Raw genomic sequence first — 16,070 nt, forward strand, 5'->3', positions numbered from 1 at the left:
TAATATCGTTATTTTAGTAATATACCTCGAATTCGGCCGAAATATAGCTCTCGTGGCCGTCGAGAATTAAAAGGCGGTAGTAACCCTTTATTTACGATTTAATATGTTTATTAAAGTGCTTAATTTAATTTAAACTTGTTTTATTATCGGTTTATCTATTAAAAATCGGTTTAATCACTTAATCGCCCGGTAAATCGTATTCGGTAGCCTAGTTCGCTAAGTAATATTAGCCTTAAACGATTAAAAACGACGGGATATATTAACTTTACGAATTAATATATTTAATCGCCGTCGACTATTCTTAATTACTAGGCTGAATTAATTTTACCTTTTTACGCCGATCGGCGCGTATTACGACGAAGGTTAACCCGATTATATTTATTATAAAGCCGGTTTCGTCGAAATTCTATATATTTTTATTAACGATGCCGTATTTAGCCTTAATATTCGCGACTAGTTTAAATTAACCGGAAATAACGTTTAAATTTTTATAAAAAGCCCTTTAATAATCGTACCGACGGTTTATTCGGGTTTTAAAGTCCGGGTTCCGGTTAATAAAGCGTTTAATTTAGTGTTTATTAACGTACTCGCCGTCGCGTAACGCGGTAAAAAGATTAATTATATTTTCTACACTAGCGATTTTAAGAAATATCCCGCGGGTATTTAAATTAATTATATATTTACAAAGTACCTCTTTTTTATTCGTATTTAATTTATGCCGTAAATATCGAATATCGCGTTGTAAAGTTCGGTCGTAGATTCGGTAACGTAAAATAGTTTTAAAAACGTCGTATATTTTTACAGCATCTTTTTTACTTAATAGATTTAAATGCTTTCGTATCGCTTAAATAATTAAACCGATCCGGTTTTTTTTAATTTAAATTAAGCATTATAATTATAAAGTTATTACGCGTTAAAGTTTAATTAAGGTCGAAAAGTAGTAAGGGTGAACCACTTAATAATACGGGCCACTTAATAGTAAACCACGTTACGTTAAATTTAAATTAAATTAAATAAAAGTAAAATTAATTCATTAAATTAATAATAATTCTAAATAATTTTAATAAACTTACCTACGGTCACGTGTGCCCCTTTAAATGCTAATATAAGTGTAACTATAATTAAAATTTAAGCCTAACTCTCTTATAATTATAAAGGTAACCACTATAAGTCGACTCAGCAGGCAATGCCACTCCACAACACACGAGCGACAGCCGTCCAACTGGCGCGTCTCGCCTATACTCCCCATCCCATGACGCTGGCTTGACTCGGTCAGACCTTTATCTGCCTTATTAGCCGGCGTGGAGTTGAACCCACCAGCAGAAAGCCCTGCCTACACGAAGTCATTCAGCACCTAACTGCCAACATCAGTTGATAAGGCCTCATCCAAACAATGGGTCGCCCACAGTGTCCCTCAGGCGCAGGGGGGGAGAGCACGTGCTTGTTGGCACCAGGCCATCTTTGATTCAGGTTGCAGCCACATACCGAGGAGATGACGATCAGAGTTTGGCACGAAATACTTGTACAGAAATGCCTCTCGTCCAGCTAAGACAGAGAGGGAGATTTGCCGCATCCCGCAAACTGGCTGACGGCCTCGCGTTTGGGCCTTTCCGTAAGTCGCTCCGTTACTGGCGGCGGCGCTAACGGTACGGCACCCTCTTTGTGGTAGTCTTTCCAATACTGTACACGAGGTACCGTGCTGGGCAGGTGGGCGACTGTAGGTGTGGCTTGCATGACACACAACTCACAGAGACATTGTGTAGCCTTAGGTAGCATCTCGATGCATAAATTTGGAATCACGATGGCACTCTATTTACGGTGTCAGGACCGTGAAAAGGTGGTGCTCAACTGTCGGGCCTGGCAGGCAGGCCAGGCTGGGTACATCTGCGACTTTTGCTCCCGGGGTGGGGATCAAAACGGTTTTGGGGCATATACAATACATAAATAAGCAAGAAAACCAGTGGCAGTATCGATCGCACATAGCAATAGTCGATCTGCTCCGACCTGCACGCCTGGCCACCCACCTCCGGCCGAGCCAATCGAAGTGCTCCCTTCTCCCTCTCCCGGCCAATCAAGCACCGTCTCGACTCTCGAGCAGGCAGCCTGGCAAGTCAGACCTGACCCGGGCAATGGAACGGGGAGGGAACATATAGTAAAGCACAACAAACATGGCAGCAGCCGCGCGCGCAACCACGCAGCGCGGCGTCATCCCCCAAAGCTCGAGGATCTGAGAGTGCTTGACGGCTGTCACCGAGAACGCTAGGACTGAGCCGAGCTACCTTTCCAAACTAGCCGGTTGGCTGTGCGTGTGCGAGATGGTCGGAGGCGAGAACTCGAGCACCATCTCGATGCACCTACATATTCCAGTACACTGTCTGCCAGGCAGGTAGCTCATCCTTATAAATGTGCGAAGCACAGAACCACATCGGCAATCCGATGCCAGCACCTGATAAGCTGCCAGGTCGCCCATCGGCTGGGTCAGCCTGGAGACGCGACGCGGATGATGATGAAAAAGGAGAAAGAGGCTGCACCTCTTCCCCAACCCAACACAAGTGTGTACAAGGTTCACTCGGCGATCTCGATCCGCTACCACACCCACGTCGTATGATCCGGCTCCTGGGCAGAAAGGTTATTGGAAAATGCCTGTCTGCCTCGACCGACTGCGTACAATGCCCATCGCCTTTCCCTTCCACTACATCATACGACTGGCTTCGACGTCGATGCGAAAGCAGAAACGCGATGCGAAAGAACGGATCGCTGCCCTGGGATTCCGGCAGACTGCCCGGCCTGGGTATCCAGAGCGCTACCGGTGCCCTGGATGGACTGGTCCGACTGGATCCCCCATCCACCGTAAAAAGATGCATTACCAGTAAGTACCCATTCCGCAGGACGGCAGGGAGGAGGGAAATGATCAGTAAATACATATTTGGATGGAATCCAATCGATCGATATGGGCGATAAGTAATTAGTAGTGGTTTCTGTCGACGTTTTTTCTGGAGGTATTCCGGCCAGACAGGCCCAGGCCATGTATGCGAGCTGCGTGCAGAAGGGTACCGGCCTAGCAGGTTTCACTCTATTGGTGGGCCACAAAGCCGTCAACAAGCTGGAGCGCCGTCTCTGACCTCATAGGCTGGGGGTCGCTGGACGGTATTCGACGCAAGGCTACCGTTTCGGCTGTCTTCTTCCTGGTCATCCCGTCAAGTCAACAATGAATGGCCGAGTAACGAAGCAGGACCGCGGCTGCGCACCAATTCCTCCACTGTTCCTCTCCATCGAAGCATGCAAGTACATACGTGTCTCTCCTGGCAGGCTGGGTGATCGAACTCCCAATGAAACAGGGCGAGATACCGGGTTCAATGTTGGATGCCCGTAGTAGTCGCTGTCTCTGTCTCGCTCTCTCGCTCTCTGCAGGGCCCATTACTCAGTCTCGTTGGTCGTTGGGTTTGTTGTCATCTGGAGGGCACAGGAGCAGGAAGAAGCGGGTTGTCCTGTGTTCCAGGCTACTACTACTACATACATAACTTGGGACCTGGGGCCCGCCTGCTGCGTACCTACCTGCCTCCCCACCTACCTACCTGCCAACACCACCAAGTACCGCCAACCCATCAATTGATCAATTGATTTGATGGATCGTGGGATGGTTCCCCTTGCTCGCTTGCTCACACACGCACTTCAAGTAAGTAGTGAGCAAGTAAGTATTTAAATCACTAGCGTCGGCTGCAATTGAGCGTTCCCAGGCACACCCAAGCCTTGCTAGTGTCTGCCTAGTAGTAGTCCCCTCTCAGGCTCTCCTCCCAGTGGATAGGGCCATTAGCGCTCCTGTTACCGTCTGGTACTTCGCGAGCCGTCGCTTTTAGCCCTGCTTTGGGCCATGTACTGGCAAGTAGTCGCAGTCGCAGGCCTGCCTTGCCGTAATCCAGAAGTCGAATTCCGTTTGACCTGCTGTATTTCGATTCTCACCTGGTGTTCCCTCGCATCGAGATCTGAATTTTCTGTCGGGATCGCCATGACTTAATGTTCCTCGAGCCAGCTCTGCATCCATGATGCTAATTCTTCAGATTGCCCTTAAACATTGCCATTGACCTCCCTCGGCCTCTTCACTTTCCCATTTCGTTTGCTTTATGCCACGTCCAGTCTGCCACCTCCCCATCCATCCTCCAACACGGACGACCAATCCCAACAGCTGTACCACCGAATATCCAAGGCGCCGCACCCGCCCAGGGCTCGATTCTCCTGCTCCGTCACCCACGCCGAGCCGCCTGTGCTCCGGAACCACCTCTTTCTTCGGCCTGCCCAAGCAGACCACTGGGACACTTTCGCAAACAACTCCGCCAACGAACCTACCGGTCCTTCGTTCTTGGCCCTTCGACTCCAGCCCTTCGTCTCGACAGTCTTTTACGTACGTCCCCGTTGCGACGATCACGAACAACAGCCAACTGGTTATTAGACCCGTTGAAGCAGGGAGGATCAAGTGAAAACGACAAGCAAGCAATCGAAGGAGAAAGAGCCGCGCTTGGATTAACAGCACAGGGGGGAGACATTGGAGCGCCGACAAACCTGCGAACCTGCCTGTTCGGCAAATACAGACCAGGGTTTACCGAGACGCGTCCACAGGCCAATCCTATCTTGGTCGAGGTTCATGGACCTTGGGGCTATCACCCTCACATCTGGCCTACAAGGCTGAAGCCGTCTATATGAATCAACTCGAGCAAATCTTTGGCGAGCTGGGTATCTCTCACTACCTCGAGACTTTTCTTGATCAGGGGTTCGACACGTGGGAGACCATCCTGGACATAACCGAATCGGATTTGTAAGTGTTGGGCGCTCGATTTTGGATGGCGACCAGGGCTCATGGCTAACTGATACAAGGGATGCACTCGGTGTGAAGTTGGGCCACCGGAGGGTATGATACCGTTCACTCCTACCCGTATGAATATGCAATACTGACATTCCGAGAAGAAATTGCAGCGACGGATTGCCAACTACCGCGGGCAGCAAGTACCGGTTACAACGCTTGTGTCCCCGACGCGCACCAGTATAGAAGATACGTCATCCAACGGCAACAAGCCAGCCCAGCCCGAGACAAAAGATGTCACAACCTCGACAAAACGCAAATACCGTCGGCACCCCAAGGTTCGTTACTAAAACAAAAGTTATGCCACGCGCCTCAGCAGATTGCTAATGTTGCCCATAGACTGATGAGCATGCTCCTGAGCGACCACCTTCCGCTTACGTTCTGTTCTCAAATAGTACGTAATTCCAACTCGGCGCTGGGCCGACCCGATATGGCATACTGGTGACAGTGCTGACCCGAGAATATAGAAATGCGCGACGATCTGAAGGGCCAGAACCTGACGTTCACCGAAATTGCGAAGCTTGTTGGTGAAAATTGGCAAAATCTGGATCGGAATGAGAAAGAGCCGTATGAAACGCAAGCTCAAGAGGCAAAAGAGCGCTACAATCGAGAGATGGCCGAGTATAAGAAGACGCCCGAGTATAGGGCGTATTGCGATTACCTACAGGAATTTCGCAAACGGCAGGCAGCTCATGGTTCGTCTAATAATGGCGTCGCTGCTTAATACGCCACTGCTAACGCCTATCGTAGATAAAGACGCTTCGAAAAGGATTAAGACGGAAGCGGACAGTGGTTATCACGGGAGTAGCTCCAGTATATCGATGGGATCCAACGGCATAACCGGTGGGAGTGGTTCAGAGAGTCAGCCTGGGAGCGAGCCACCACCGACGCGCAAGCAGCGGATGAGCTCGATCGCATCTCAGTCTGAAGTCCGTATGTCTCCTGTTCTAAACACGCATTCTCTGCAGCATTCGCCCGACCATGTATCAAATTCACCTCTTGGTCTACCGGCAGATGATATGCTGGGCGGTATCAGACCACGCGGTATCTCCAGCCCGGGTCTTCGCGAGGCGCCTGTCAAGCCGCCGCGCCGACAGTCGACAATACCGGAAAGCCAACAGATCCCCGAAAGCTCACCAACGTCGTCGACATTGCCACCCCTTTCGGAGGCGGTACCATCATCTGCCGCACACTCTCCTGAATCCAACGCCCCCCTCTCCATGCCGAGTCTTCCTCATTCCAATAGCTCTGGTGGCCCGGGTTATTGGTCCCGGCCACCGTCGTTGAGGAAGGATCAGTCATCCTCGGGGAGTATATCGTCACTTGCGTCCTACTCGACACCTCGGACGCCAAGTGAGGCATCTCTACCTATCCATGCACTGCTGTCCTCCAAACCCGAAATGCCCTCAAGCACTCAACTTCCGGCTTCTCTTCCATACGAGAGTTCGATACCTGCCAGGCCATCAGCGAGTATGCAACAACACCCAGGTCGCCCCCTGGCCAGCAACTGCCAACCCCTCAACAACATCAACAGCAACAGCAACAGCAACAGCAACAGCAACAGCAACAGCAACAGCAACAGCAACAGCAACAGCAACAGCAACAGCAACAGCAACAGCAACAGCAACAGCAACAGCAACAGCAACAGCAACAGCAGCCTCACCTTAAATTTCAACCGCAGCCGCCGCCTCCGCCACCCATTGCGGGGCGATCATATACCAACAGCATGTCACCAAATCAGGCCGAACCACCAATGGCACCTTATCCCATTAGCCCACTCAACCATCTCCCTCCTATGATGACATCCCAGCAACCACTGGGACTCTCCACGACCCAATCGGCTCCCATGGCATCAAATCCATCCGTTGCTGCCGACGCTGGACTTGATGGCATGAGTGCTTTGCTGCGAGCAAGCGACATTGTGGGGCGAGGCAACTTATAACTACGCTGGATGAATCTATCACGCGGTTTCCATCATGTTGCTCTGCGGCGCAAGAATACGTCAGCCAGACGCTCGGAAGCTTAGCGCCCATGTCTGAAACCGTTTGCTTTCTCTTGTATAAGCCTGCAAATCTCTTATGCATTGGCTAGCGAATCGTCGAGTGTCACAGAGTTTTTACCATTTTACTGTTTTAATACCACTCGCGCCCGGCGAGCATGACAAACTATCAGATTTGTGCAGCAAATACCACCGTTACTAGCAGCGTGGAATCGGAGTTCGGGGGCGTATTATTATACTTGGGGAAACGGCTGGCGTTCTTCTGGTATCTTATTGGCGTGCCTCCTTGCGGACCAAAAATCACATTCGGGGCCTTTACCCTAGGCGTATCTTTTTCTTTTTCTTTTTTCTTTTCCATCCTCATGTTTGTCGCGGCGTTGCTCCTGAATTGAGCAACTTGCATGTCATCTTGGTCCTGGAAGAACCGCCATCTTCTCCATCCACAAGGGATATGCATGGGGACTTTATTTATATAAGATCTGCCATACTTAGTTGCGTCCCGCACGTGGTCGACCTGGTTTCTTATGGGGGACGCTATTTCCCAGTTTTCCAGGAACGCCTACCTTTTTGACGGCGCATGGTTGGTCGGCATTGGGGTTGGAAAGGCGATATGGGATTATGCAAGCTCTTGGACACACCGGAGAACGTATGTGTGTGTGTACGTGTGTGTAGAGCAGTGCCTGAAGTATCTGCTACCTTCTATACCGAGCCCAGTGAAAATAAAAGCAACCAAATAATTAACTCCATTCTCCTCTTGGGCGTTTCGGCAGGAAGAATCAGCCTCATGACACCTAGGTCCCGGAAATTGGACCAAGGAAGCATCTGGGATACAAAAAGGGATGATGACGCCTAACGATCGATTACTGATTTTCTTCACGGGGCCACAGAAAGAAGAATTTCAACACGTAATCAGTCATTCAAGGTGGCTGTATATTGCAGAACTCATCAAGTCGTAGAATTGAAGACGGACAAGAATGAACCCCCAGACTCCGCGAGCACCCACCCAATCAGCCTCGCCGACACAGGGGCGGCACTATCGCTACCTATCCTGCAGGTATATTTTCCGTCGTTCAATCGTATGCACATCATCTCCCAATACGGAGTTCCACTAATTGGGGGTATACATGTATAATCTTGAGGGACGATTAGGCCTCGCCCGTGATCTCAGCATTGGGATCTCTTCGAATATCCAGCTCCATCAGTTCCGGCGTATTCTCAATCATAAGGCCCTTCTCGTTGGCCAAGTGCAGCAGACAGATGAAGCAGAAACTTGTGGAGATGTCGTCCATGACCGGCTTGGGGTAGACCGCCTGGAGATTGTTCATGACACTAGTAAATTTCAACGTCGGCTCAGGCTTGGGCGCGCTTGCGCTTGCATCGCCGTCCGTTGGCGGTGTCGGTGTCCGGGTGTCCGGGTCCTGGTGCCACTCGTGTCAGCTGATGCCATTGCAGTTCCGAAGACACCCCCGAGTCATGTGGGGGGCGGGGAAGCTCACCTCTAGTCCTTCAAGAGACATGCCCGTCCAGAGTTCCTCCTTGAGTCGCCGCACGTCAACCTTTTTGGCAACTCTGGCGTACTGTACATAGTCTGGCCGCAGTCTGCGAGTCGAAGTGACAAGTTGTGTCCCGAATCCGCCCATGGTCATACCGCCATCCAGCATGGCGGTGAAGCCTGGGTTCTCTGTCATGGGGGCTTCAGCACCAGGCGAGAAGTGGTCTCTCGCGTCCGCAAACTCAAGGTCATCATCGTCATCAAGAAGGCCGCCGCCGGGCAGCGGCATCTCGTCATCAAAGAAGTTTGCATCGTAATCTCCTTGCGGCAGAGCTGTCTCATCCCCTCCAGCAGTGGGGAGCGGCTCCTTATTAGCCCAGAATGCTTCATCCATGTCACCGTCAGGCACGTTATCCTGCTGGCCAGCATTGCCAAACATCCCGATCTTGCTTCCGAAGCGGCGGTTACCCCTCAGACGTGCCTTTGGCTTCAGGAACAGGCTCAGTAGCTGCTTCGAGTTGAAATGTTTGTCGTCAGGAAGAAGATTCCGGGTCTTGGATTTCCAATCCTTCTTGGGCATGCATATAGCTGCGTTAGTAGTGGCCGCGTTGTAAATCTGCTCCCTAGTTTGGGATCAAGAGGCGAAGCGAAGTCGATCTCGAATGGCTCCTTTTCTTTGCGCTGGCGCGTGGAGGCTTCCGGCTTGCTGGCGTCCTTGATCTTTCGGATTCTCCAATGCTCGGGGCCCGCCCAATTCTTCTGCAGAGCCTGGTCGAAATAGCTGAGGAGATCCTCGTGTACCTTTTCGCCAGTCTTGCTATGGTTCATGGAGATGACGTACTCGCCATTTTCATTGTCTATGCCGTCGACGCCGTCTCCGCCTTCCATACCGTCCTCAAGCGGCACGCTGTAGGGGCGCATTTGGGGATCCAGCGCGGCTTCTCGAGCCCACGCCTCGCCACCCTCACCAAAGGCAACGTCAAAGCCGCCCATGGCTGTCATGTCGTCGAAGCCCATCGGGTTGTCGTCGTCAATGAACATGCCAGATTTGTTGCCGGCACCTTCTAGTTCGTCGTCGTCGTCGTTTTCCTGGTCTTTCCAGTCTTCGGCGGCACGCAGAAATGGGATGTCCAGCGAACCAGAGGGGTCGCCGAGATCAAAGTTCTTGAGTGACGGGCACACGTCTTGGGCATCCAGGATCCCCAGGTCCGGGAAGAACTTGGCACCCAGGGCGCCAATGTCGATTTCGACATCCTCTTCTTCTGCTTCGGGCTCGTGCTCGGTGAGGGTGGTAGGCTCGTTTCCCTCTTCCAGCTCCTCCTCCTCAGCCGAGACATCCTCTCTCCGTCGGGGCTTCAGGCCATCTTTCGATGCGTCGTTGGCATCATCGCTACTGTCGAAAACAATTCGGCCCTGTCCATCTATCATCAGATGGTTGAGCAGGAGACCCTTGGCACCACCCTCGTCAAAGTCGGCCGAGGCCTTCTTGAAAAGAGGGTCCACCGCGAATTCGAGCTCGAACTTCTTCAGCTGCAAGGAGGCGAAAGAGGGCGCGAGTGTGGCCTCGGAAGATCGTTGCTGGCGCGCCCGAGTCAGTCTTTGGCAAGAAAGCGAGCGTGGGTTAGTAATGCGCTTACCCGCTTCTGTTTCTTCTTCTTGATGACATTGCCGTCCTCGTCCACTTCTTCCTCGCTTTCCTCGCCATCTCCTTCGTCTCTGTCCTTCTTCTTGCTGTTGCTGTCGGCCAGGCCACTGAGTAATTTGCCAGTCTCGGTGGCGACGCTGTCGACTCTGCTGGTGTAGATCTTGACACATCCGTCGAGGGTGCAACTGGCGCGCTGGAAGTTGACGCCGTCGCCCTCCTTGAGGAGGGACATGTCATGGAAGTAGTCGATGAGGGCGAAGTTCCAGGAATTGGTGGCGTTAATCTTGTTGTCGGTGGCCATTTTCATCCACTCCTCAAAGTTGGCGAGGATGGGGACGCGCTTCATGGGGGTGACGCCGGTGCCGCCGACGTAAAGGACCTCATCGTCTTCGACCTGGCCGCGCCGAGGCGTCCGGGGATCGGACGCCGGCGAGGCATTCTCGGGGTCCTCCAGTCTGCGGCTTCCCTTTCGCGCCGGGGTCGACGCGGCGGCTTTTATTTCGTTTATTTGTCGCTCGTGCAGGTCCCGTCGCGAGTGCAGGCGGCCTCTCTTCTCCTGTTTGTCGTCGTTGAGGGGGATCCTGAGGAGGGCGCGCAATGCTGGTAAGCTTGGTGCCGTGGCGCAGAGGAATTGGCGCAGCTAAATCGAGGGCGTGCATGCAGACTTACTTGATGCCGGCAGGCTTGATGGGGGATTGCTTGAAAGGCGATGTTTGGATGGAGCCAGAGGCATTCCTACTACCAGCGTTTGCTCGTGGCACTTGAGCAACGCGAGGCATATTGGCGATGACTGAAATGCACAGCTGCCCTGGTCAGCAAGCGCAAGAGAGAAAAAAAATCGAAAAAAAAAAAAATACCGATTGCCAATCTATGCCCAAAAACCAAAGTCTCTACTGATGTGTATGTGTGCGGTGTGGGTTGCGCGCGGGTGTGGTAAAGCAGGAGCCCCGTCCGGCGTTCCAAATTCCAAATGCAGCAGCAGTTACTCCTCCCCCCTCCCCCCATTTGTTGTTTGCGGGTGCTTGCTTTGGGCGAGAGTAAACAAACCGGTACGGGCTGTAGCCTGTAGGGGCCACCCGGCGACCGCGGCCACAACCAAACAACCAAACAACCCCTCGCTCCCCCTCGTTCCTGGTTTGCATCAATGTTCCATACCTACCAGAGCGTACTTACTTTACATTATGTACCTGCCTACAGTAGCCTAACCTAAGGATAGTGGGCTGCCTATCGCAAACTGGTTGGACAGGGTTCGACAGGTTGGGCTGATTGCCTGGCTGCCTGGACACACGCCTGCACGCCTGCACGTCTAGACGTACGCCACATCACTGACACGTGTACTCGTAGTCTGTGAACAGTCCGTGTAGTCCGTGTGTGGCTGTCGCCCGTCCGTCCGTCTGTTTGTTCCTTCGTTTGCTCGTTTTCCTTCGTTCCCGTGCCTCCCGTCGATCCAAACGACCCATCGATCCATTGGACAGCGGCGCAGAGATTGGCCTAGCGCAATTAATTGCATCGCAGGCAATCCCAATTTGCCTTTGCCGTGCTTTACCTTTCCCTTCCCCCTCCCTCCCCCCCGCCTTGTCTTTTGCCGGCTATGGCTTGGTCCCGACTCGTCGAGTCAGAAGCGACAGTCAGACGACTCCCGGTACCAGCCGAGAGCCTGACTTGATTGACTTGCCGTCTGAGCCTAACATACGGTGACATACCGCCTAATCGACCGCCTCCCAGTGGCAGCTCGGCCAGCCTACCTTAGCGTACGCAAATTCCTGAATCCCTCAAACCGCCATCAGATTACCGACTGGAGGACGGCCTATGGGAAGCCTGGCTTAAAGTGGAAAGGAGGGAAACCGGTTGAAACCCGTTTCAACGGGAGGTCGCCCATGCCAAGGTTCCCATCCCTAACTTCCGTAGCTACTTACTTGAAGACGTCGTCACGTCGATCTGCTTTGGCTGGGAGCTGAATCATTCGTGCCATCACTTGCTACGGGAACGCGTCTCTTCCGATTCCCTCTTGATTCGGACTGTTTGTTCTCTTCTTCAGCTCAAATATAACGTTCCTGCAGCTTGGTCCTTGAATAGACTTTCCTCGCCATCTCATCTCTCAGCTTCGAATCTTCTCCCAATCTTCTGATGACCGATCCATGCTGTCGCTCTGATGTCATGCCCGCTATACAATAAATAAGCACAACCATAATCTTAACCCCGATAACACCAGCCCAATTGGCCTAAGCAATCCTGCTCCTTTCGCCTCACCTATGGCGCGCCACCAACCTTGCTAGATATGTCTTCGCATACCGCAATGCGTAGATCCAGACTCTGGTCGGGCAACGGCTCCAGGCTGGCCAGGTTTGCCCGGCCGACTTCTCGCCCCTTCTATGCCACCGTTCTTATCCTCACCCTTCTTGCTGTCTACAGCCTCTTTGTGCGCGGTCCCGTTCCATCCCCTCCGCACCAGCATCCCTCGAGCTTGGTCAAACGCGCCGGCGAGGACTGCCGCCTCGTCCACCATGCTGCCGACCAGTGTGCCTTCGTCCTCCGCAACTGCATGGACGACGAGGCTGGTCTGATCTCGTATCTCTCCCTCTACTATTGCACGCTGGGCCGTGTCCAGCCAGTCGCCTTTGTTGTCCTGGTCGCTTGGCTGGGCCTGCTCTTCACCACCATCGGCATCGCTGCCAGCGACTTTTTCAGTGTCAATCTGAGCACCATTGCTACCGTGCTGGGTCTGAGCGAAAGTCTAGCTGGCGTCACTTTCCTCGCATTCGGCAATGGCTCTCCAGACGTCTTCAGCACCTTCGCGGCTATGAGCTCCAATAGCGGCAGCATGGCGGTCGGCGAGCTCATCGGCGCAGCCGGCTTCATCACGGCCGTGGTGGCCGGCTCCATGGCCCTGGTCCGCGAGTTCAAGGTCAGCAAGAAGACCTTCATCCGCGACATATGCTTCTTCATTGTTGCCGTCAGCTTTTCCGTCGGCTTCCTGCGTGACGGGCACCTGCATCTGTGGGAATGCTGCACGATGATAGGCTATTACATATTCTATGTTATTGTCGTTGTGAGTTGGCATACGGTATCGAAAAGAAAAGCGGCAAGAAGGTCACGTTCAGGCTCTTCCCAGGGCCTCTTGCTTGACGGAGCCGGCACTGGCACTGGCCACGGCAGCCGGATTCTGGAGTCCTATCGCGACGACCCTGCCAACCTGGATCCCGCCAACAAGCCTGCTGGTGTCGACGGTGCCGTATTGGAAGCCGGGCTCCGAGTTGATTTCGACAGTCCTGATGAAGATGAGGGCAGCGACGACCCCCAGCATATCGCTGCCGAGATGGCGGCAGAAATGCGCGTCTCGCGACCCCGCGGCAGACGAACCACCACTACCATCACGCCGATCAGACCAAGTCTCATCGGTGCCCTCGAGTTCAGGTCAGCCCTGTCGAATTTTGAGGAGGGTGAAAGTGTACGCCCTTCCATGTATACTCGGAGCCATTCGACGGACTGGGCGGTCCATCGTCGCACCGAGAGTCGTGACGATCTGGCCAGGGCCGACAGGAGCGCACACACACTGCAAGGCTTGTCACCCGCAGACGCCACGACGACGACGACGACGAGGGCGCGCTCGCATTCATCGGGGGCAATCCCGTCTTCCTTGGACGAAGACCTTACCCAAGCCCCTCCCAAGCCCGCGAAGAAGCTGGATCATGCACGAAGCCCTTCTGTACGGACTGTTGGAGGCAAGCTAGCACCCCCTCAGACAGACTCCACTGGCCATCTCGCTGTCCAGGAGCATGCTGTAGAGACTGTGTCGCCTCGAGCCAGGCCGCAAAACCTACAGCTTCGCATCCCTGCACCCAGCCCATCAGGCAGCGAGCAATCGTCACCCGCCACGTCCCCATTTCCTCACTACTCCGAGTCACCCATGGTGTTATCTCCAAGTGGCCCCAATGAGCCCCTACTCATGCTTCCGTCGCCAGCTTTTGAGCATAACCCGTTCTCTCCTGCCTTTGTGAAAGAGACCAAGCAGAAGCGCAGGGGCTGGTGGCCCTACGAGATTTTGCCAGCCCCGCATGTTCTGATGAGCACCATGTTCCCGACATTGCAGGGTTGGCGAAGCAAGTCGGCCTTGGACAAGTTCGTTAGCTTGATATCGGTGCCCAGCATCTTTCTCCTGGTAATAACACTGCCCGTGGTTGAAAGCGAAGTGGCCGATGGTGATTCGGACCAGAGCGATGTGGAACAGCCAGCAGTTGGTCTCGGAAACGCGCCAGCACCTGTGTCCTACGAGCCTGTCGGCGCCATAGAATCCGAGACGGAATGGCAGCGTTACAGGCGGCATACAAGGTCTCGAAGCGCTTCACGCCACCCGTCCCCTGGACCGATGGTCATACTGGCCACCCCAGACTATGGCACCGTATCTGGCTCGAGACAGGCCGTGGAACCTCACTACGAGCCACTTCATAAAGTCGATGCCGGTATTGGACCAGACGATTCGTCGCTGAACAGCGAAGAGGGCGGGTGGAGTCGCTGGCTGCTCATCCTGCAAATCTTCACTGGCCCGCTGTTTGCCGTGTGCATCATCTGGTTAAACACGGCAGAAGATCTTCGAAATCCCGTCCAAGTCCTCGTAAAATCCATACTAGGCTCTCTCGTCTTTTCTCTCGTGCTACTGGGGCTGTTACTGGCTACTACCACGCCCGACACACGTCCCAAGTACAATCACTTATTCTGCTACATGGGCTTCATCATTGCCGTGGCCTGGATTTCGACAATCGCAGGAGAGGTCGTGGGGGTGCTGAAGGCCGTTGGTGTGATACTGGACATTTCCGAGGCCATCCTCGGGCTGACCGTCTTTGCGGTGGGCAACTCCGTTGGGGACCTCGTAGCCGACATTACCGTGGCTCGCCTTGGTTACCCGGTTATGGCTCTGTAAGTCACTTTACTCCATGCTTGCCTGTCTGAGGACGAACTAACGCTCGATAGATCTGCCTGCTTTGGCGGTCCGCTGCTCAACATCCTACTTGGCATTGGCCTTGGAGGGGCGTATCAGACAATCCATACGGCCAACCACCATCACAATAAGCACCCGGATCGGCCTATTCACTATAAGGCTTACAACATAGATGTCACCGCCAGTTTGATGATCTCGGCAGTGGTGCTACTGATCACGCTGCTTGTGCTCCTGGTCGTGGTCCCGATGAACAAGTGGATCATGAGTAGGAAGATTGGCTTCGGCCTGATTGGCTTGTGGACAGTTGGTACTGTCGCCAATCTGGTGGTTGAAACGACCGGGGTTTGGGGCGACGTGTCCTAGGGGTGTGTATATGCGTTTGTTTGTTTGTTTGTGTGTATGTGTGCGTGTGTGTGTGTAGAACTTGAGCGAAGTCATAGGGAGCGAGACGAAGCGACATAGAGGAGTCGGGGCGTCATTTACTTTGTTCGATACCCAATACATGGATGGCTTTCTTCTTTCGACCTGACTCTTGGGCAATGTACGTTCTCCTGAGGTTGTGTGTTGCTGTGCAACGTGCTTTCCACGCAGCTGGTCCCTGGTGCCTGTCGAGAAGTAACCATTCCGCGTCATTTGGGTCACTGCGACTCCGGTTAGCATGTTTCAGACACGCAACCTCTTCTGGCCTTTGAGGCGCAGACCGAGCCGACATCGAGGTTCGAGAACCATGTGGCCCGTTTTACAGACTCGGTCAAGGCTTCGTCACGCTCAAACGGGATGGAATTTTGGGTGTGCACCACACAATGTCTTGCATGCTTTACTCCATTCGACGCGACGGCAGCTGAGCGTGTGTGAGGATGAGCTGCATGCAGTATAAGCTATTGTGGCACATGTGAGCTCCAGAGAAAGTTACCCTCAAGGGAGGAGAAGGAGCCTCATGTAGCCTCAAGACGGATCAGAGAGGGTTCCAAGTTATGTATATATAGAAATACTACTAGGGTAGATCATCTAGAAAAGGGGCCGAGATGAGAAAGCCAACACCTCGCAGACACGATTACCCTATTGCCTCGGCCATGTTCTCTTTCCTTGGTCTCGCAAAGAACAACTACTTATTGCCTTCCTTCTCAAGTCCGTCAACAAACA

General features: G+C 53.1%; 3 protein-coding genes across 3 annotated transcripts; 2 read left to right on the forward strand and 1 right to left on the reverse strand.

Annotated features, from left to right (window-relative positions):
* Positions 1–4,694: 4,694 nt before the first annotated feature.
* On the forward strand, positions 4,695–6,654 carry PG986_013446 (uncharacterized protein; the record flags this gene model as incomplete). Its single annotated transcript, XM_066849668.1, has 6 exons — positions 4,695–4,810; positions 4,870–4,903; positions 4,969–5,133; positions 5,195–5,249; positions 5,323–5,550; positions 5,606–6,654. 6 exons carry the CDS (start codon positions 4,695–4,697, stop codon positions 6,652–6,654), a joined length of 1,647 nt encoding a protein of 548 aa, XP_066693811.1.
* Positions 6,655–7,999: 1,345 nt separating this feature from the next.
* Positions 8,000–10,770, reverse strand: PG986_013447 (Condensin complex subunit 2; the record flags this gene model as incomplete). The annotated part of the gene is made up of 5 exons (XM_066849669.1): positions 8,000–8,272; positions 8,351–8,917; positions 8,995–9,924; positions 9,984–10,572; positions 10,661–10,770. The coding sequence occupies 5 exons, from the start codon at positions 10,768–10,770 to the stop codon at positions 8,000–8,002; spliced, it is 2,469 nt and encodes an 822-aa protein (XP_066693812.1).
* A 1,517-nt stretch (positions 10,771–12,287) lies between these two features.
* Positions 12,288–15,290, forward strand: PG986_013448 (sodium/calcium exchanger protein; the record flags this gene model as incomplete). The annotated part of the gene is made up of 2 exons (XM_066849670.1): positions 12,288–14,905; positions 14,960–15,290. 2 exons carry the CDS (start codon positions 12,288–12,290, stop codon positions 15,288–15,290), a joined length of 2,949 nt encoding a protein of 982 aa, XP_066693813.1.
* Between the last annotated feature and the right edge of the window lie 780 nt (positions 15,291–16,070).

Source organism: Apiospora aurea (assembly GCF_038362705.1).
Source record: "Apiospora aurea strain CBS 24483 chromosome Unknown utg000009l_segment0_segment0, whole genome shotgun sequence".
NCBI classification, from domain to species: Eukaryota; Fungi; Ascomycota; class Sordariomycetes; order Amphisphaeriales; family Apiosporaceae; genus Apiospora; species Apiospora aurea.